This window comes from Urocampus carinirostris, chromosome 3 (genome assembly GCF_059441175.1).
Source record: "Urocampus carinirostris isolate Australia breed hairy pipefish chromosome 3, RoL_Ucar_1.0, whole genome shotgun sequence".
Taxonomy (NCBI): domain Eukaryota; kingdom Metazoa; phylum Chordata; class Actinopteri; order Syngnathiformes; family Syngnathidae; genus Urocampus; species Urocampus carinirostris.
This window is the reverse complement of record NC_142351.1, coordinates 55,556,523-55,579,692: the sequence shown is the minus strand read 5'-3', so window position 1 is coordinate 55,579,692 and position 23,170 is coordinate 55,556,523. Positions and strand designations below refer to the sequence as shown.

General features: G+C 39.5%; 1 protein-coding gene across 2 annotated transcripts in view; it reads right to left on the bottom strand.

The window, feature by feature from the left end:
• Positions 1-2,181: 2,181 nt before the first annotated feature.
• Positions 2,182-23,170, bottom strand: part of stk11ip (serine/threonine kinase 11 interacting protein) — a 35,241-nt gene continuing 14,252 nt past the window's right edge. For both annotated transcript variants that reach the window (XM_088332576.1, XM_088332577.1), the window contains exons 19-25: positions 22,424-22,533; positions 22,253-22,350; positions 7,628-7,818; positions 5,202-5,286; positions 3,863-3,945; positions 2,637-2,866; positions 2,182-2,566 (exon numbers count right to left, since the gene is read on the bottom strand). In XM_088332576.1, the coding sequence (XP_088188702.1) occupies positions 2,426-2,566; positions 2,637-2,866; positions 3,863-3,945; positions 5,202-5,286; positions 7,628-7,818; positions 22,253-22,350; positions 22,424-22,533 (938 nt within the window). In that variant the 3' untranslated portion in view covers positions 2,182-2,425. The remainder of the gene's footprint in view (positions 2,567-2,636; positions 2,867-3,862; positions 3,946-5,201; positions 5,287-7,627; positions 7,819-22,252; positions 22,351-22,423; positions 22,534-23,170) is intronic.

Below are 23,170 nucleotides of genomic sequence, written 5' to 3'. Positions count from 1 at the left end.
GTTTTTTGAGCCTGGAACCTTTTTTCCTGTTCATTCCACCGAAACATAACCTGCACTTGTGCAGCTTCGATCCATTATCCCCTATTGCATACCTAGTGGGGATTGGTAAAGTGCACTATAGTCAGGTCTGTCTTCTTTTTTGGCCCATATTTCTGCCCAAGATGTAGCGCCCTTATGCAGCACGATCCATTACCAACAACCTTATATTACTGCAGGTGAGGACCAAGAGAAGGCACTTTTGTCAGAAGAGCTGCCATTATGGCTCGCCTTAAATTAAATGCAGTTTTGCTATTATCCATCATTCCTGGTTGACCATTGCAATGAGCGGGGGCTGACAGACCACAGGTTAAAACTGGGGGAGGGTCCTGATCCTCATCAACCGTAACAAAAAAGGGATTACAGTATTTACATATCAGTCATTTTTTTTCCTACCTGGAAGACTTCCACTTTTAAAAGGCTTTTACTTATCTGACCTCTGAGCATGAAGATGTCGCATTCCACTCTATCTGCTTCTGGAGACAATTGCTCAGTTAAGATGCATACATTTGGAGGCCTGCCTTACCAAGATACAAAGATGGATGTCACTTAATTAGATGACAAATAACTTTCTTCCACTCTTGTAATATTGCCAAGATTCACAAGATGTTGAGATTATAATTCTTGTGTTTATTACTTCTCTGCTTGATTACTGTAATACAGTATATATTTTTCTGGTCTCCTGATTTCTAGCATCAGAATTTGCAGCTAGTTCAAAACGCGGCAGTGAGAATTTCGACTAAAACTAGAAAGTTAAGATGTGACTTTAAGGTTCTCTTATTAACATCCAAATGTTTCCATGGACTTGCCCCCCTTATTTTTCAGATTTGGGTTCCCCCTATGTATCTGCATGGAGCCTCCACTCGAAAAAAGCCGGTCTACTTGTGACTCCAAGAGTCAGGAGGCTCGAGAGCGTTCTCATTCCGGGCCCCGGTTCTGTGGAATGCTCTGCCTCTGGAGATACGATCTGTAACCTCGGTGGAGGTTTTTAAATGTAGAATTAAGACCCACTTCTATTCAGTAGCTTATGATTGATGTCCACGTCATACTTTTCTTTTCCTGTCCTTTTTCTACTGCCTGGCAGGTGGTGATATGAGGGAGAAGGAAGAATTGAGATGACGGTGGCATTAGCTATGGAGGTATAGCGCTCATCTTGTGATCAAGAGGTCGCAGGTTTGATTCCCGGCTCCTCCGGGTTACATGTCCAAGTGTCCTTAGGCAAGGCACTGAATCCCTAATGACCCTGATAGCAGGTAGTTACCTTGCGTGGCTAACACTGCTATCAGTTAGTTAGTGTGTAAAAGCCAAAAGTGTGAAGCACATTGTAAAGCGGAGTTCTTCCAACCGTCCATCCATTATCTGCACCACTTATCCTCAGTAGGGTCGCAAGGGTGGAGCCCATCCCAGCTTTCTTCGTGCAGTGGGCAGGGGACACCCTGAACTGGTTGCCAGCCAGTCGCAGGGCACACAAAGACAGTTCGCTTGCTCATTCACACCTAGGGACAATTTGAATCGTCCATTTAACCCGACTTGCATGTTTCTGCAATGTGGGAGGAAACTGGAGTGCCTGGAAGAAACCCACGCAAGCTTGGGGAGAACATGCAAACTCCACACGGGAGGTTCGATCTCATGAACTGTGCCTCACACGCGCTAACCACTGCGCCGCCGTGCTGCCCTATGCGGAGGTCTTCATTTACTTTAAAAGCGCTTTATGAATGGAGACCTTTTACATTTATTCAGGGGACCAGCGCCTGGCCCCATGTCAATGTCTGCATCAACCAGCCGGCAGAGACGGGAAGCTGCGTTGTTGCTGTCATGCACTTGAGGGCAAATTTCAACATATTAACTTTTTTTATGTTCAATATGTTTTGTGTACTGATACCCAATGCTAAATATATATAACCCAGGTTATCCTTCATGCTCAAGTTTTTGAGATTTCCTTGCCCTGACGTTGGTTTAAGATCAGGGAATGGTGTAATTGTAACCTGTGCAGTCCTTTGAGACATGTTGTGATTTAAGGCTATATAAATGAGACTTCACTAAATATCTCGTTCTATACAAAACCAATGACGTGCATTTGTTTAAACCTATTTAAATCCGCAGTCTGCTTACATGTTTGTTGCTCTTAAAGAAAAAAAACAAGTCAATAGTCAAGAAACAACTTATTGCATGAATGCTTACAGCTGTGGGATACTGGGACCCACGCATGTGAGGAATTCCACATATGTGTGAGGACAGTTTCACATGTGCATGAGTTTATGCTAAGGGTCAGAAATCCCAAACCTTATAAAAAAAATGTGAATCCCCAATTCTTACTTCCCAACACCATAATGCCGTGGAACAAAAGATTGAATGGACAGACACAGAAAATTACATTGACCTTTGTTTGTCACATTTCTTTGCCATGCACAGTTGTGTGTAACCTAACACCAAACATCGCCTCCCACTCAGTTCGGATCCACGTCAGCAAAGCCTGAAGGAGCTCCGAACACTCTGAGTGCAATTGCCAGGTCTTCTCCTCTTTCTGGGTCTGAAAGATGAAATTAAGAGGTGTCACAACTATCATAGTCAGCAAAGTAACAATTTGAAGTGGGGCTCACCTCATCGTAGAGCTTAACATGGATTTGGCTTTGCTCATTTGGCCACGAGTGAACCGAGCTCACGCAGCTGATGGGCAGCGTTTCCACAACAGAAAAGCTCCCGCTATTGGACTCCGGGGCGCCATTTTCTGTTGCTGGGAGGTTTGTGCCCTTTCCCCACTGGTGATCCTCATTCAACAGGTACAGAGTCTCTCGGGTTGCCAGCACAGTAATCGGTACCCACGTGTTTTCTGGGACGACAGACAACTTTGGTTTTCATATGACTACTCTATCAGTCCTAAGGGTTTCCCCTGAGGGTCATGTATAATGAACAATAAAAGGGTCACATTTCATCATTTCTTTTAATTATTATGTAGTTATTTACTGCAAGAATACCGTAATTTCTGGTACTGATTAAAAGCCACACACTGTACTTTTGTAAAGGAAAAAAAATATTTTAGATATAAGTTGCGCGTGGATATTAACCCACATTGTAACATAAGATCGATACAAAGAAAGAACAAATATGAAAAGAGTTTTAAAAGTTTTTATAAAATAATTTCACTTTTTTTTCCAAACAAGACCTGTAACATGCCGGTAACAAGGCACAAACAGGACACAAAAAAGCTGCATCCTACGAAGGCTGTATACAGTGTATAAAACACATTTTACAGGAGCATTTTTGGTGGGATTCATGTGGTCTCTTCGCTGTAGTTTGAAGAACACTAGAATTCTTGGGCTAGCTGCTAGCCTGATGATGAAGACATCAAGCTGGCCCATGCTATAAATTGTAACTGTGTTTTACATTTGAGATATAACGTGCGATGCAAGCACAGTCAGATTAATTTGCATACCCCTTAATAACAAAAAGTCTCAAAGGGTTGCAAAGACAACAATCACAACATTTTCTATTCTGAAATCTACATTAGGAACATTGGTCTGGAACTCTATGCCAAAGAAAGATATATGTTAGCATCGGAAGACTGGAAGGTCTTATTTGAGCGGTAAGGGGCAGATCAGGACACGCTCAAACGCAGAGCAACAAATTCCACCAAAATATATGCAGCTGTTCAAGCAACTCAAACAACGCCTGAGGGTGATTTTAAACACGGTGGCGTTTCGTCTCTCTAGCACACGCGAATCATTTTTTTTCCTTTACATTTGACTCCATATATACATGCCATTCAGAGAGACGTCAAATCATCACACTAGGAACTATGTTGTGTCAATTAATACTAAAAACTAACCTTGGAGCAAATAGGCCAGAACGTAGCAAAACTGCAGCTGGCCGTCCTCCACATCTGTTTGGATGTCTTCACATACAAGAGGCCTGGCAAAGAAAATCACAAAATGTGAGCGGAATATGACAGAACAAGCAGTACATGTAGCTTTGGGAAGAAAAAGAGGCAATATCTATAGTCTGAAGGGGTATGGCTGTGGATGAATGATAATTGTTTGTTCCTAATAACACCAATTATGTCTTAGGAAAAAAAAGGAGCGACGCACAGTCTGGAAAATACAGTATGTTAATTTTTTGCTGTGAGTTTGTTTGAGTGTGTGTCTTAGGATTTCAGTGTATTTGGTCTCTTTGTTGACCGATAACTGACAGATTATTGCCACCATCTTTTCGATAAATACTCTGTCACAAACTGGACCAAACTCACAAGTATCACTTACACAGCAGCAAAAATCCTTGTCCTACCCACGCCCAACCTCTCAGACTTAAATAACAGGTCCATCATCTGACTGGCAAACACAATAGTCGTGGATATCACTCACCCACTACACTGATACTTCATCCCACCACCTTCAGGGCACAGTTACAGGGCAATAATATTTTTAAAAGCGCCTGCCTCGGGAAAAGCCTGACACCCCCGCCGCCAAGTTTTGGGTAATTTAAAAGAAAAAATAATTCTAAGTGTCAGGCCTAAATAATTGATAGAATCACTGTCGATTGGCAGTTTATATTCCAAGCACAGAATGAAAATCAACAACATTAAAGAAAGTGTTCTCCCATGCTTTTTCAATACTCAAACGTTTCAGATAACTAATTAATAAACAGAGTTGGAAGTATGCAACATATACAAAATTGTGTGATAGTCTAATCTTTAAATAGTTGAGTAATTTAGGGGGTTATAGAAAGAACAGATACCTACCATTAGGTGAAAAAAGTTACGTTTTTTACTGCTGTTGACTTCCATACCTGTAAATGACATTGGATGATGCAATGCCCATGACGCCTAAAGCTGTCAATAGCAGTGAATGAGTCAAAAGCTAATTAATAAATCTTGCTACTTGATATCAAATTATTATCGTTTTTTAATTTTTGTAATTTGGAACGACAGACAAGTACGAGGGAAAATATTGATTCTGACTTAGAGGAAAACCATAAAAGGTGCAAAACAACAACCTGCACGACTCGCTGCCTAACACATGGTGATAATCAAAATGCGGTTAACCAGCTAATTTAACAGAGCCGCGCTACAAGTATTGCAAAAATCCAATTTTAATGAAAAGAAGATGTGTGCCCGGATAACGGTGAGCTCATTAGCAAAAACTCGCATCTCAAGCCGTATGTACATGTACCAGAGATGATGCAGAGGAGTGAGCCGGGTGGTTGAAATGGCCTTCAGCTTGCTGTCGGAGCGGTGCGCCATCTCACGGACGATCCCTTCATAGACAATATGAAGAGAAAAAAAAAAAGGTAACACCCAAGCAGCTATGGAAAACAGGTCAGCAGTCAATCTGAGACTATTGTTGCGACAGCATGTCTCTGCTTTGGGGTGTACTGTTGCAAAAAAAGGCGGAGAACCTGGCACAATAAAGCTCTCATGCGGGCTTTCAAGACCAACAGTGTACAGTATCCTTTTGAAAGTACAAGGAGTAGGGTGGATTTCAACAGCACAGTTTGACAGATGGATTAAAACAATGATTAGAGGCTATGGTTGAGTATTAGAGCCGCAGTAATTCTCAAAAAGACGAGGGTAAAAGAATATTAATTATTTTGAAAAAACAAAACAAAAAACAACAACTTTAAATTGGCTAAATCATCTGTCGGCCATATCAATCCACAATGCTCATTATTTGTTGCATTATTACGCTGCATAATTCTATATTTAGCAGGTGCTAAAGAAGAATTGGGCGAACTACGGCCCGTAAGACATTTTGACAAATGGTTGAGACATAATTATAAAAAATATTAAAATACCCAGCAGCATTTATCTTCACAAGCTATTTTTTATCACTTTATTTATTTATTTAAGATGTTTATCAAATTTGCAAAAAACACTTCTGAATTAGCCCAATAGCATTTTGAATTTTTTTAATGGATAATATTGAGTTTAGTGTTGACAAAAAAGGTATTTTACTACTCACGGTATTACTCAAAAAACAGTTGGAAGAAATGGTCAATTTATGAAAATGATATAAAATTAAATATGCATGTAAATGGAAACAAGAACAATTGCATAGGCCTCCATTATCATTTTTTATAATTTATTGATGAAGTAGCGGATTTGAGATTTTATATTGGCATGCTGTATACAATAAAAAATATCGTATTTACAGGAGTGTATTTGTGTATAGCGCGCTCTCGTGTACAACGAGCACTCCTAATTTACAGGTTTCGCTTTTTCCCAGCTTTAACAAAACATTGTAATTGACAAACGTCGTGAAATATGTGCGGCCATGATTAAAATCTTTTATTGACAATGTAAACTATGAACCCGATAACAACATTAAATATGCAATGTATTTATTTAATGTCCTTCATATTCAAATTTCTCATCAGAAAGAGTTGTTTCCCCTGTCATTTGTTTATATCTTTTAGGGCAACTTTTTCATTTCCCCATTCTCTAACGTTGATCTCTGGTACCTAATGGCCGTTTCTATCTTTTTCCATCTATATCACTGGTGATCTAGTGGGTAAGGGTTTGGGGCTCTTAATACTGTGACCCAGGTTTGATTTCCATTGCATCTAATACTTTGGGACAGCAATCAGCAATATTTTTTGACTGATCAATCAATGCACGAATTCAGTAATATACTACAGTAAAACCTTGTGTAGAAAGCCCACAACAAACTTAGGTAAAGAAATGTGTGTTATACATGAATAAATACAGTTTATCAAACAGCATTTTTTTTCTTCCTTGCCTAACCCATCCACAAGTTTTTAACCCAAAGCCAACACAAAAGGTTTGCCCACCACCTGTACTACAGACAGATATATAATTTGGGTAACTAATTTGATTTGGAATGACTTTTCATCATAGGCTGTAAAAAAAAAGTTCCACTGGCATATAATTCTGCTTATTTCAACTATTTCTTTCTTATTTTACTACAATAAAAAGTGGAAAGATGTTTTTTTTTTTATTCATTTATTTTTAAAGAAAATTTATATTTTTGTCTGAATTTATATTTAGCAATTTATGTAAAATATTTTAATGTAATACTTTTAATTTAATTTGCTAAATATGAAACCTACCTTTTAAACATTTGCATCAAAAAATATGCTTTGACTTACAAGAAAAATGGGGACAAACTTCACTAGAGTATGAAAAAACCCATTCATTCAAAATAACTACAGAAGTGCAGGTAACCCCACTATCTCCAACTGTGAGGTACCCTTCAAGAAGGTAAACTGGAAGTGTAATTGTACACAGATTCAGGTGGCATTAATCAAGAGGAGCGGTTTTAAGGGGCTGAAAGTCATCCTGTCCTATTATATTACACACATTCCTGGACCCCCGAGGGGCCCAATTAAGGCTTTTCCTTCCGGATGCTGGTCTAGCAGACAGGCATTTGGCCTAGTATTAGTGGCTTTCTGCCGCCATGCTGATTTGATTGCTACAGCAGCAACGTTGAGTTTTTGTATATTTCATAGCAACAGCAGCAGCAACAAATGGAGAAGGGTCAGTGAGTTTCTCTCCCACACAATATAAGTTGTCCTTTTATGTGTTTTCCACAACAGGAAGTATTTTCTGTGCATGTTGTTTGGCCGCGCTCATGCTTACCTGTCAGCTGGCCAAAAAAGTGTTTGCAGCGTATGCTGTCCCGCACCAGGAGGGTGTAGGCTGCCCTCCTTCCTTCCCAGTTTTCAAAAGCCATGTGGATGCTCTGAGAGCCGAGCCCCACCTCCAGGTGGCTGAGCTCTTTGATTGGATAGCAGTCACGCTTCTGGAGCCATTCGGAGAGCTGAGCTTTCCTGGGAAGGAATGCAAAACGAAGTAAAACTCAGCTGCAACATTTTTTGTATTGTCTATAGGGCGCACCTAGAAACCCCAATTTGGCCAGTGCACCTTATATGCAGCAGAATCTAACGGATTTTTTTAGTAAATGCATACAGTGTATGTATGTGTATATATATATATATATATATATAGGTATGCGTTAAAATGCAAGGTTTTATGATATTTGAGCAATTATTGTGCAAGCTTAATCAAATCGATAAACATAGCTGACTTAATCTGCAAAATACTGTGCAGGAATAAAACTCGAGCAAAAAAGATGAAAGTGCCAATACTTTAAATAAACCACCAGTGGTACAAAAAACATACAACAAATATTTGACCTTTTTTTCATGATCACATAATTTTTTACTCACGGTGAATTTTGATAGGTTAAATAGTCTCTACTTATTCACCAAGGAATGTTGAGGAATAGAGAAAACAGAACGTATTTCAATAAAATACTGTGCAAGCTCTTTTATGTAAGCATACATACCGTAAATTCCGGACTATAAGCCGTTACTTTTTTCCCAAACGTTCAACCCTGCGGCTTATTCAGTGATACGGCCAATTTACAGTGCCTCCGGAAAGTATTCACAGCGCTTCACTTTTTCCACATTTTGTTATGTAACAGCCTCATTCCAAATTGTATTAATTTAATCTCTCATCTCAAAATTTCACACAAAATACTCCATTATGACAATGTGAAATTTTTTTTTTTTTTTTAACTTTTTTTGAATTTATTAAAAATAGAAAACTAAGAAATCACATTTACATAAGTATTCACAGCCTTTGCTTAATACTTTGTTGATCTACCTTTGGCAGCAAATACAGCCTCAAGTCTTTTTGAATATGATCCCACAAGTTTAGCACACCTATCTTTAGGCATTTTTGCCCATTCTTCTTTGCAATAAGTCTCAAACTCAATCAGGTTGGATGGGAGACGTTTGTGCACAGCCATTTTCAGATCTCTCCAGAGATGTTCGATCGGATTCAAGTCTGGACTCTGGCTGGGCCACTCCAGGACATTCACGGAGTGGTTCTGAAGCCAATCTTTTGAGATCTTGGCTGTGTGCTTTGGGTCGTTGTCCTGCTGAAAAATGAACCTTCGTCCCAGCCTGAGGTCAAGAGCGCTCTGGAGCAGGTTTTCATTCAGGATACCTCTATATATTGCTGCATTCATTTTTCCTTCTATCCTGACTAGTCTGCCAGTTCCTGTTGCTGAAAAACATCCCCACAGCATGATGCTGCCACCACCATGCTTCACTGTAGGGATGGTATTGGCTTGTTGATGAGCGGTGCCTGATTTCCTCCAAACATGGCGCCTGGCATTCACACCAGAGTTCAATCTTTGTCTCATCAGACCAGAGAATTTTGTTTCTCATTGTCTGAGTCATTCAGGTGATTTTTGGCAAATTCCAGACGGGATTCCATGTTCCTTTACTAAGGAGTGGCTTTCGTCTGGCCACTCTACCATACAGGCCTGATTGGTGCAGAGATGGTTGTCCTTCTGGAAGGCTCTCCTCTCTCTACAGAGGAACGCTGGAGCTCTGACAGAGTGACCATCGGGTTCTTGGTCACCTCCCTGACTAAGGCCCTTCTTCCCCGATCGCTCAGTTTAGAAGGCCGGCCAGCTCTAGGAAGAGTCCTGGTGGTTCCAAGTGTCTTCCATTTACGAATAATGGAGGCCACTGTGCTCATTGGGACCTTCAAAGCAGCAGACATTTTTCTGTATCCTTCACCCAGATTTGTGCCTCAATCTGGTCTCGCAGGTCTACAGACAGTTCTTTTGACTTCATGCTTGGTGTTCGTGCTCTGACATGCACACTCAACTGTGGGACCTTAAATAGACAGGTGTGTGCCTTTCCAAATCATGTCAAATCAACTGAATTTACTGCAGGTGGACTCCAATTAAGCTGTAGAAAGATCTCAAGGATGATCAGTGGAAAAAAGATGCACCTGAGCTCAATTTTGAGCTTCATGGCAAAGGCTGTGAATATGCAAGTTTTCTATTTTTAATAAATTCAAAAAAAGTAAAAAAAAAAAAACTTTTTCACATTGTCATAATGGAGTATTTTGTGTAGAATTTTGAGATAAGAGATTAAATTAAAACAATTTGGAATGAGGCTGTAACATAACAAAATGTGGAAAAAGTGAAGCGCTGTGAATACTTTCCGGATGCACTGAATGTAATTTTTCTAACAGCCACCAGCGGCACTCGAGTACAAAAGGTAAGATTTAGACCGGCGGAATATATGCGCCGAGGAAGACTGCAACTTCTTAGCTTGTGCAGAATTTAAATTAGCGTACATATCCTCACCATGTAAATTGCAATAAGAAAGGCACATGACGCAGCTTTAAAGCTAAAAGCAATCGAGCAGTCCGATAAAGAAGGAAACAGAGCTACTGCACGTAAACTTTACTTTGCGAGCGTGGGGCGATGTCTATATGACAAAGTCTCTTTCCCATACTGGGTAAGACGACTCTCTCTTTCCCATACTGGGTAAGACGACTTTGATGGCGTCAGCTATAAGGAGGAAGATGAGGACGGTTTACCGTGATTTCTACAAGTACTGTATATTTTTTTTAACAGACCCGGTTACTGAGTTGCGAGCGTGTTCCTAGTAGCGTTTTGCTACCCTTCAGAGGCACGGTTTGGGATGAAAGTTATAATATCATTATTAAAGCTTTGAAAACTCTCTTGGTGTACAGTCTTTTTTTGTAAATATGTGTAACCATGTATAATATGTATTTGCAACTGTATATTTTTGTAATGTATTTATTTTAGAGACTTATTCTGATAAGTTTTTTCCACAGGCGAATCAAAAAGAGGGGGCGAAAACAACGGGGGCTGATGGGAAGTGGAGTAAAGGTGAGACGTGTTTGTGGACGCAGCGGACAATAGTGGATATATATTTTTCCCACCCTTACCTTTGAAAATATACTTTTTTTCCCCTTGGATTATTTTCAATGGGACCCGGACTCTGCAGGTCTGCATCAAACCTTGTTGTGGTAAATACACTTGCAAATGTAGAATAGATTTGCATACATGTAGAAATTTAGAAAGACTTGCTTACAGTAGTGGGAAACGGTCGGGTAGACATCCTTGAAGATACTCTTGGCAGACATTAAGTTTCCTTGAAGATAGCGTGCAAGGGACGGGACGCTCTGTACTTGATACGTGATACAGGACCGCCTTTTGGGGTGTACTCAATCGAAGCCTAATCGTCACTACCAGCTTTAAATACATTGTCATGTTCCTAGCTCTGTGAGATCTTCATTGACGAATCAATAAAGTTGTATCTCCCTCCACGCGGCTGGCCCCTGCCCATCCTTATCCACATATGAGAAGACTTTTCTCTCGATTATCGAACCTCCAATTTCTCCAACATTTCGACAACATTTAAATGGCGCCCAAAAACGTGGATTTGGCACTTAAATAAACAGAAAAGGGAAAAGACTTCTCAGTGGAACGGTCTCAAATGAGCGAGTGAGGTAAGGAAAGCTTTTTCTCTCCTTATTTCGGTTTGCTTGTCGAGATTCGTGGGAGGACGGGAGCCTGTGACGTCGGAGCTAAATTATGAAAATGCGTGCACGTGGAATTTTCCGTCTATAGTCAGGCCCAAGTTCGGACGGATGAGATATATAGACTGAGTTGTGATTTTTATGTCCGACGGGATTCTGAGCTCACAGAGTCCTGTTTGTTGTGGGACATAGGCTGCTTGAAAAAGGGAAAAGGCTAATTTAACCTGGATAAGAGGTTGCAGCGGCGTCGGTATTTGTATATTTATGATTGTCTTGAGATCTGTGTGAAGCTGTGATAAGACGTCATCATTTGCTTAAGTGACAGTTCGAGAGTAGACGATCTATATATGGTTAATACGGGACATGTTTTATGTGTTTCCCTAGTCGATTGATGATTGGGAGTCGGACATGTAACCTTGCACTTGAGGAAAAGTGTGGTGCATGGAACCTCGCCATTTTCTACAATCTGAAAGGTTATACCGACGTTAGAAAAATGAGCAGTAATCAGATGTTGTATTATTAAGATATATTCGCATAGAAACAAGCGATACAAAGAATGTGTGAGAATTGCTGACATGTTTTCAGTCTGGGAGATGTCTCATTCGGAAATGTTGGTGTGTGTGCCAGCTGGCGATAATTGTGCGTGTGTCTCTCTGTCTGTGGATGTGTGTTCTGTTCGGTTCGGTTTCTCCCCCGGCCGCCTGAGTGAGAGTGCGCGGGTGATTTATACTTAACTGTTTTTTGTTTTGTTTGGCGTTGGGAGAGGAGTTAAGGAAGCATGGATGAATGATGGAGTGACTGCTTATTCTACATTTTACGGTCTTGTATGTGCGTTAAAGTGTCTTGCTTTTTGTGGGTTATTCTCGCCCCCAAAGCTCACCCCCACCCCACCCCCGTCTTTCCCACGTCTTTCGCTCTGTGTGAGTTGAGCTCAACCGTGTGTATTCCCGCTCCGATCACCTCCCCCCACCCCCGTCTTTCCCCCGTCTTTCGCTCCTTTACTGTATGGAAAATAAAAAAAAAGTGGAGGGATTACTTAGTTCGTCAAGTGCTCCGTTTGCGTGTGGCCTTTTGATTTGTGAGATCTTGTTCCGATAAACGTGATAAGTATAGTTTGGGTAAATTGAGGAAACAATTTGGCAAGCATTTTCAAAAGACAATGAGGAGCAGATTACTCGATCTTGAGGAAGACCATGAAAAATTTAAGAATTTAATTGCTAAGGTGATGTATTCATGGTCATTTAACCTAGACTAAACATCCGAGTTTGTAAACATGACCGATTTAACAGGATTCGGAAGTCAGACGCACTGTTGAAAAAGGCTGAAGATGGAAAGAAAAACAAGCAAAGAACAAACAAAGACGTTCACTCGTCCGTTGTCTGCGCCGCTTGTCTACAGCAGGGTCGTGGGGACACTGGAGCACATCCAGGCTGTCCTCAAACAGTGAGCAGGGGGCAATCTGAACTGATTGCAGCCAGTTTCGAGGAGAAAGAGGTAGACAACTGGGCACCAAGGTCAGTGTGGCACTGATAAAGCTCATGGCACATTCCTGCAGCGTATTGCGAGTGGAACGTCACAATGGCCTGAGCCAGACGGCCAAGGCCGTCGACGGGGCGGTGATAACGAACAACACGAGTCTGCATTGAATCACGCTAGAATCTTGTTGATTGACGTAGTGTTTACAAATCTGAGGAATATTGATACGTTTGGATTGTGAATTATTTTATTTTTAACACAGGAATACTGCTAAAATTGTATTTTGAATCTGCTTTCCAGGAAAACGGTGATGTGTCTCCAGATGCAGGAGCATCAGGAGGATTATTAAGGAGAATAGGTAACAGGGGAATGCCTTTGACTTTATATCAGATACAAGTGCACAATTTAAAAATATTATGCAAAGGGGGGGGGTGTGAAATAGCTGGAGAAATGAGGGTGTAAGTCTCCGTATTTACAGGCCACGGTAGACGGAGGGAATAATAATGGAAAAGAGTAAATGGAATATTAAAATCAAAGATAAACAAGATCTTTGTGAGTACTAGGCTCAACTGAGGGGATGCGCTACAGTTAGCGCTGATGAGTTATCGCATGCAAACTCATTGGATCACGCATTTAACACCGCATGAAATGCTAACAGGCAGACCAGCGCCGCATCTGGGAGGTCCATACAAGGGACGGCCACTTGAGCAACTACAAACTGAACTGAGAGACTGAATGGGACAATTGACGGCTGTCATCTACTGGCTGGTTAAGAGACAAGGGTCCAGGGTCGAACAACCATTTGAAAAGACGTCCCAGGGGATCTCGTCTACATCAAGGTTTCAACGAAAGAGGAACCATCCGAGGCGTGAGGGACCGTACACCGTCGTGAGGGCAACGCTGGCCGCAGTCCAGGTCGAGGGCAGCTCAAAATGGTACCATCTGAACCGCGGTACCACGGCTCACGCTGCCACCGTCAACGGGACCAAGCAAGATCAACGGGGCAGTAACGTTAAAATTAGGAAAACAAAATGTGGATGACAAAGCTGTGTGTCTTAATAAATTGTCTGATATGATTGTTACTAGGAGCAGAGCTCGAGAAATCGCAGCGGCGAATGGAAATTGCGGGTCCGAAAGTGCAACCGGAGATCCAAAGAGCGACGCTGCAGTTGCAGACCACGACGCATCCTAGAGACAGCGGCCCGGTTAAGTGTGACACTACTGTATAACATGCCAAAACGGTTGAGGATTTGGAAAGTACAAGTACATTTTACCTCATGAAGGGCTCAATGGCCCTGAGGTATGGAAGCTCGAAAGTACCAAAATTAAAAATATTACAGGAAAAGAGAAAAAATGTGAGATATGACGAAAATGTGTAAAATATAATGTTTAAAATATGGTGCCATAAGAAACATGCACTCGAAATCTTTTAAAGGGACAGTGTGTATAAATCGACCCCAAGATGTCTTTGCACTGTGGAGTGCAACCGAAATAAAAGTGCTTGACAGGATGAATAGGAGAGTCACAGTGCCCACATAAGCACTATTATCCACTGCCTCTAGGTGATGCTCATGTTATGGAAAACTCCAGTAACTCTAGTTTACAGTCACGTAGTCACACCAGCAGTCCCTGTTTTGGATGCAAATTGCTAAAAATACTTTATAAGAAAGCTAACTAAACGATTTAGGTTCACTATCAAGACATTTCTAATAAAAACTCGCAGGAAAAAACCTTAACCGAGAACGAACGTTTTATCCAGAAGCTGTAGCAAAGAAACTCAAACGTTGTGATTGGGTAAGTGTTAGGAACTATAAACAGGACATGCGCACTTTTACTCCATTGCCCAGCGCCTGTGCTAAAAGTAAATACGTAAGTATCTTCAGTTGTAGGAATTTTTGAAATTTTCACAAAATAACTTGGCTTGCATCAGGTTTTGAATCAATAATTTGAGACAGAATGACAGACAAAATGAGCCTCAGCACTCATAAGTGACGGCGGGAGGGAGTCGAATTTTAAGTCGCTCGACACTCAAAACGTCACACAGTGAAAATTAAAATCGCTGAATGAAAGTACCGTAGAAATACTACGACAGTAATACGGTAATAGAGAAATGCCCCTAGAGGTATACTAAACAATATCACAAAACTAACGATTCAATATAGTACTTTAAAACAAAGACATAGTACACTACATCAATTAAAAATAAATAAAAAAATAAATAACTACAGAACTAAATACCAAGTTAAGTGCAAGATGGGCATTTATGAGCTGGCTCTCTTAAGACAAACATACAACATAAGTTATTTAAATAAGGATAATTTGCTGAAAATTGGGTATGAAAAACTTGAGACAAAAGTATGAAAAACAACACATTAGGTAGTGTTTTTGGAGTTCCCCAGGGTCTTGAAAAGCACTATATAAATCCAGACCATTTATGATGGAATGGAATATACCTTTACGGACATAGTTACAAAACGGGTTCACATATTGTAACTGACAATTAAATTTGGCATGACACTCCATCTTCAGAGTTAGGTAAAGGTTCGGAAGAGATAAGGTTATAGTTATAATTAATACAATATTTACACAAGAATGTGCATTTAAAATGTTACATACAGTTGAGGTTTGTGTAAATATGCATTTGGTGAAAAATAGTCATTGTAGTGCAAAAAAAGTTGTCGGCATTGTGCAAAACATATAACAGTATTTTTATAGATAAGCTATGAAAATAAAAGGAAATTATTAAAAGGATCAATATCTAATTGAAGGCAAATAAACATAGACATAACATGTTGTTTTGCTTTAGAATAAGAAGATACGTACCACGCAATACATAAAATTTTATTATAGAAAAAGATGCTGAGCACAGGGGTGAACGAATTAATCAGATAGATAGATAGATAGATAGATACTTTACTCATCCCCTGAGGGAAATTCACATTTCCAGCAGCATCCCTGAGCTGAGAACAATACAATAATAAAGCCAAAAGAATACAATATACAAATACCCAGTGTGACGTGCAAATGCCCACTTTAGCATGTTATATAGAGTAACTAAATAGTGCTACACAGAATACATATTGCAGTAAGATTCGGTAATGTCCAATGTAGGTGGTGTTGTTTAATGTACGTATTTTTGCGAGTTGAAACCCATATCCATAGGATAGAAAGTAATCCAAGTGTTGCAAGGCACTGATAAAGTAAACAAAAATAAATAAACAAATAAATCACAAAAGTAGCGAAAATAACACGGGAGCTGCTGGAGTGGCTGCCATTCGTGACGGCGCCGGAAGTAACATTATCAAATACATTTTTCCACAATTGGGTCAGAATTAAACCTCTAGGGTTTAATCCAGCCATTCATGTGCAGTAAACCAAAGGAGAACAAGAAATGGGATGGTAAAGTATTACGATAATGTAAATCCTACTACAGAAATTCTATGAAATTACTAGAAAACGGAATATAGAGCTTGGAAAACGGGACATAGTATATGGTACGGCTATAATTCTAAAAAGACCAACTACAGAAATTCTGCAAGAATACTGCTACAAAACTACAACAGCATTAATACTAGCGCTACTAAAAAAATCCTTCAAAAATACTACAACAGACTTCGAAAATATTACAGAATCTTATTTTGTAAATATTATAAGATACTACTGCAGGAATGTTTGAGTTAAGTGCAGAGCGGACCAGAACTCAATCGCTTAACGACCAGTTACTTTATTCAGCAAAGTTGTCCAACGCTTAGGGAATAAACAAAGCAGCAACTGGCTTACAGGCAAACAGGAACTCAGACTAGGAATACTCATAAAACAGGCTTTTACTCAGAACGGGCAAGCCCTTAAGAAGGACACTCGCAAATTAGACGGTCGCCACGGCGACCATGCTGGACATGACAGAAATACTACATACGTGCACAACTACAATAACACAGTTGTACCTCTACTTATAAGTTTAATTGGTTCTAGCAGTAAATATGGAATGATGAAACTATTGTAAATCGAAACACATTATCAATTTGAATCAATTGGATTGAAACGGGATTAGTCCGTTCCGAAAGCAAACGAACCTTGTTGAATCAACTGCAATTGCCCTGAAGGTATGCTGGTGTTCAGTAGGGGTTCATACATATACACAAAATAGATAAACATGAAATAAATATAATGAAATATAACATCGTAACTGTAAATGAGAAAAACTGGATGTGTCCCCAGGCTCGTGACGCCAAAAGTTTGCCCACCGTTGACTTAGAACCATTGTTTTTGGGACGATGGACTGGTGGTTAATTGCGCTTTTAATGACGGATTTCTTTTTAGGTTCTTTTTAAGAAGCAGAATGTTGGAAAAAAAATTTTGAGCAGATTGTAGGCGATGATGAAATAGGTCGATAAATTCTCTATAGAGCGTGACGTCTCGTTTGGTCTGATGTTATAGTCTTCATAGTTCCATTCCACTCCATTTAGTTATTAGTATCGATACGACGACACACACACACGCACACTGCTGTCGTCTTAATAAAACTGAATCGTCTCTGCACCGCACAACACAGTGGCCACGATCACACTCTCAGTCCACTCTTGGCGCCCATACTCAGTCATCCCTCTCCTCAGAGCGCCCTAAACCTTGCTTCCTTGATTGAGTAGAAGGACGTGTATAAATAGTGCAATTGCGATAGAAGACAAGTTTGAATTACTGAAATTCCGAGTATTGTGGGATGAGTCAGACGAAAGAGAGACATAGATTGTGAACTTAGGTTTTAACTCAGGGGGGAAGTTGAGACATTCCGTAAAAATAAGTTAAAACCTAGTTTTTTCCGAAATTGATGAAAAATTGTCTTCTGAATAAGCTCTCCATATAACTGTTTTTTGAGATTCAAATTACGAAATTTGGACGGATAGAAAAATATTACACAGAAGAAATGTTGTAATATCACAAAATTTGCAATGTTTGTCAAATTGATTAACAAAAATCAATTAAGATAACCATTCACCATTAGCAAATCGCCCACATTGAGAACATTTTGGGATGGTATTTTTCATTTTTGGCAAAATCATTCACTTTGAGCGTGAATTACCTGCTTTCTTTGCAAAATACTGTTATTTTGAACAAATTTACTTACTGAAAAGATCATATATAGGTTATGATTTTTATAAAAGGCAGAACAAAGAGTGAATCATAACAATAAAAACGTCTTTTCTTGGGTTAAATTGACAATTTAACAATCTATCCTGGTCATCTGCCTCGAGGGGAATGGCCAACAGCAAGATAACACGTTGAAAATCAAAAGAAAATGCAAATAAAAAGTGCATACAAATTTTTTCTCGGATGTGATCAATCTACAAAAGAGAACACTCAAACACTCAAATCAGGGTAAATGATTCTGACAAGGATAATGGTTAAACTGATCCAGTGATTGTATTTAGTGAAAAAGCAAAATTTGAAATTTAGAACTGACAATTTAAAAAATAAATTGTTTATCTTCTAGTTAGAATTTTGGGATAGAATGCTCAAAATGGATAGGGCATCTTATAGTGGGGATTTTGATTTTCACTTAAAATAAATATAAAGACGTGCAACCAGTCGGAGTGCCGATGGACTACCAGAAACCAAATGTGTTAACGACAGTACAGACTAAAGTGACGGATAATATGCTAAACCTTAATGTGACGATACAGGCGAGAAGGGTACCGACACACCAAAGTCCAGAAAAACCTACACCCACGGCGACAGCACTGAAGAGTGAGGTTACAACGCCGACGGCCAAAAATGAGTGCACGGCCAGTACGTAAAATTCGGGAAATTGTGTGGGAGAGGAAAACCATAACCCTAACTCGGTAGTTGTGTAGGCGCATGGCCTCAATGTACACTGACTTAATTTGACTAAATAACTTAAATTTTTGTGGGCCATCTGTCTTGTTTTATGTTTGTTCAATGTTGTAAGTGTTTGTATTCTTTCCTGTATTCTTATCTTTCTTGTCTATATGGTTGTCCAGCGTTTAATCGGCCCACGTAACTGAAAGGATTAACAGAAAAATATCGAAGGAAAAGGAAAAAGGGAACAATACAGTACTCATTGAGACGAGAAAAACGTTTTTAAAGAGGAAGACGGTTTAAAATGTATTGTTTTAGATAGAACCGATAGCACGTCTCGTTAGGAATCGAAAACGTTCGTTTTTTTTTAGAAATCGTTTTGACGCTAAGGGTGTGCAACATAACGTCCGAGAGCCTATGGAGTTCCCAGAATAATAAATGTTTTTTCAGTTGGAAGACGATGAATTTAGGGGTGAAAAGTCTAGAAAAATTATGTTTGGTTATTTTAGGTGCTTTAGATTATGTTAATGCCAGAATAACACCAAGAATGGATAGAATAATATCAAAAAGAAAAAGTTAACCTATTCCGGTTTTCAGTTCAAAATTGTAAAATTAAGGAATGTGAAGACGAGGAAAAATCCAATTGAGTGAATTGGAATGGATTAATTTGAGATGGGAGCATTGTTATACGAAAGTAGTGGAATAGCGTGAGTAAATTCTTTCTTTTCATTGAATATGGAGGAAAAATTCATTGAGTCGAATAAAAATGAGTAAGATGAATCATTGTAGATCAATGCACGTCATTTTCACATTAAGTAGGTGAAGCTAAGATAATAGATTGAATTGGTTTGGAAAGAAAAATAAAAAATAAATAAATAAAAAATAAATAAATAAATAAGTGAGATGGTTATATGTCAATTTCCCATGGGCTAAAGTGTTAGAGGGCGTAGGAGAAGGGAAAGTTATGTGGAAAATGGATTGTTGGCAGAGCAAGTAAGGAAGTTACAAATACAGAAAGATAAAAATTAGTAAAAGAAGGTAAAAAGGGGAAGAGATAGTAGGCATTGAGGAAAAGAGAAGAGGGGGACATGCAAGTGACAAAAGGAAGGAATGTAAAGGGGAAAAGGTAATTGAATGAAATATTTTTGTTGACAATTGGCCGCAGTAAAGAGAACATATATTCCGGGTGGACGTGTATAGCTAGATACCATCGGACAACCGAGAGGAATTCCAGAGGAATTTAAAGTTAGGAATGAAATTAAGTCTGGATTAGAATCAATGTTTATCTGGATAACTCCGAATAAGAACGCAGAATGGATTAATTACATTTATTACAACCAACAACGTTTATTAATTACATTAACGAGGCCTTTAGTGCAGTAGGAGAGCAATTACATGAGACATCTAGGATGGCCTGGCAGAAACGTCAGGCCCTCGATTTTCTCTTAGCCAGTAAAGGAGGCGTGTGTCATATGATAAAGGAGGAATGCTGTACTTATATACCTTTAAACACAGCCGCAGCAGGAAGCTTCACAAAAGCAATGTCGAAAATTCGTGAGTTGAGCAATGAAGTGACAGTAAATACTGAAAAGAACAGTATCTCTTTTGATTGGTTCTCGTCTACATTTGGGTACTGGGAAGGGGGAAATTTTTGTACTAACTGTCGTAATAATTATGTGTTTGTTGTGTTTCTGTGCCATACCTATTCTTAAAAGAGGAATTCTTAAGACTTTTGGAGAACAAATGACAGTAGTGGCTAATACTAGGGTGGCAGAAGCTCAATGAGCACAGTTAGTGATTAAATATCCAAGCCTATTCCTTAGTGAGGAAGAACAGATGACTCAACTAAATTCAACGCCTTGAATTTTATCTGGCAACATTAACAGTCAGTCTACATTACATTAAATAATGGAGCATCTGCGGAAAGAGACACAAATGATGATCTGCACTAATAACAATATCAATTAGCACTACTGTTAAACACGTAACACACTATATAGCACTAGGAATAACAGCAACAAATATATTGGTTTCTGATTGTGATTCTTTTGTTGGTATGTCACACTGCCGGGGAGCAAGCTGCTGTCTGGGATGGTCAGGATGCATCGTCGCTTCCGGGTTTTTGGCTGCATGGAAACTGAGCGTGATGCCTGCTGGGATGGACGCTCACTCCAACATCTGACTTCACGACACCCGTTGACGAATACGACATTGCATGGTCTTCAAATTGTTCACGGGGGTCAGGCCAAAGGCCGATGTGTATGCTGTATCACTATCCAGTCATGCACTCATCTTGAAATGTATCGGCGACTGTTACCAAAATTTGTTATCACTTATCAGTTCAATTATTCATTTACCTTTATCACGTACCGATCAACCGTCGACGGTCCACGTGTATAATCCAGTATGTACGGATAAAGATAAATGAAGGGGGGGTTAGTGCATGGGTCAGATGTTTGGAGTGTTGGGGGTTTTTGTAAATGAGACATGAACAATGAAAGTTAGAATGATCACAGCAGGCTGACCGCCAGAATTTTATTTTATTTTCGATTCGCGTAAACTCTGTCCGTGTATTGATGTCTATGATTTGTAATACTTTACCACTACCCTGTATTCATTTTTGATTTTAATTTCTGTTCAGAATGGGAGTATAAACTCCCAAAAGGGGGGATAAGGTAACAGAAGAAAAAAAAAAAAAAGGGGGGATATGTTGTGGTAAATACACTTGCAAATGTAGAATAGATTTGCATACATGTAGAAATTTAGAAAGACTTGCTTACAGTAGTGGGAAACGGTCGGGTAGACATCCTTGAAGATACTCTTGGCAGACATTAAGTTTCCTTGAAGATAGCGTGCAAGGGACGGGACGCTCTGTACTTGATACGTGATACAGGACCGCCTTTTGGGGTGTACTCAATCGAAGCCTAATCGTCACTACCAGCTTTAAATACATTGTCATGTTCCTAGCTCTGTGAGATCTTCATTGACGAATCAATAAAGTTGTATCTCCCTCCACGCGGCTGGCTCCTGCCCATCCTTATCCACATATGAGAAGACTTTTCTCTCGATTATCGAACCTCCAATTTCTCCAACATTTCGACAACAACCTCAGGTACCGGTATCGTTTTCCGTTCTTTTTGCCGGCTGTGGTTTTTGGACTGTATACTTTATATTCAGTTACAATCGCGGGACTCAAATTCGGGTTAATTTTGTGATTGTATTACATATTCTAATGTGGGCGCATGCGGTTTATGTACAAGTGCTGCTTGTGTAAGTACAAATGCGGCTATCCTCTTAAATGTGGTGGGTGCGGCTTACAATCAGGTGCGCCCAATAGTCCGGAATTTACGGTATTAAAACTCATTCACTGCCACACGTTTCTCTCAAATGGGAAGTTCCGATTTCATAGTTCATAGTTTACAGCCAATTTTTGCCATTTGGACTCATTTTAGAGGGTAAACAGAAATCTTAACTCTGCAGCTATATAGGCATAGGGCACTTTAAAAGAAAGCTTGAACCCTATCTTTCAAGAGGAAAAAAATGTGCTTTCAGCTCATGTTCAACAGTTGAACATTGCTAAGTTACTCAGCCACTCACTCAGTTCTTGACATCACTTCAAGAACATAGATTCTCATGTCTGACACCACCACCAAAGCTGGAAATTCTTCTGGCTCTCCAAATCTCACAAGTGAGGTCTTAGCACAAAAGAAAAATTCATCTTTTAGAAACATCACTCGTTTTATTGATGTATATACTCCAGTTTCTTACCTGTAAAAAACAACAGATTTCCTCTTCCTCTTCAAAGACGTCCACATCCAAGAAAAGCTTCAACCGGTGGTCGACAGCCTCAAAGGCTTTGCTTAGCAGGTCTAAGTCACCTGGGGAGAGCCGTTTCAGTCTAACACACTTAACAGTGTGGCTTGTTATACTGTTACCTCCTGAAATCTACCACATACAATGTGAAAGATTTCTTCACAGTAGTGTGATATCAAGTAAAAAGTTGAAAAATTGTTTCAGTATTTTTCACATTATTCAACTAAAAAATGTTTTTCTTGTTTTTACCTGAAGTTTGTCTAGTTGGAAATTAAAGGGGAATATAATTGTTCAAAAAATGCTTCTAGCTCATCTGGCCAATATTTATTCCAGGGGGGGGAAATGAAAAGAATGCTGTCAATTGTTTTGCTACTTTACCACTAATTTAAACAAGATTTTTATTTGTTTTTCCTGTAAAATAAGAAAAGGTTGTAATTTGGAAAATTATTTGCAGTATTGATTCATTATTTTAGTGTATTCTTTAGTTACTGTAACAAAATTGTAGACAATGTCCAAATTGTCCCTTGGTGTTAATGAGCGCATGATTGGTTGTATGTTTTTGTGTGCCTTGCGACTGGCCAGCAAACAGTTCAGGGTGTCCCCCGCCCATTGCCCGAAGATAGCTGGAATGGGCTTCAGCGCTCCCCGTGACCCTAGTGAGGATAAGCAGTGCAGAAAATGGATGGATGGATGGTTCATATT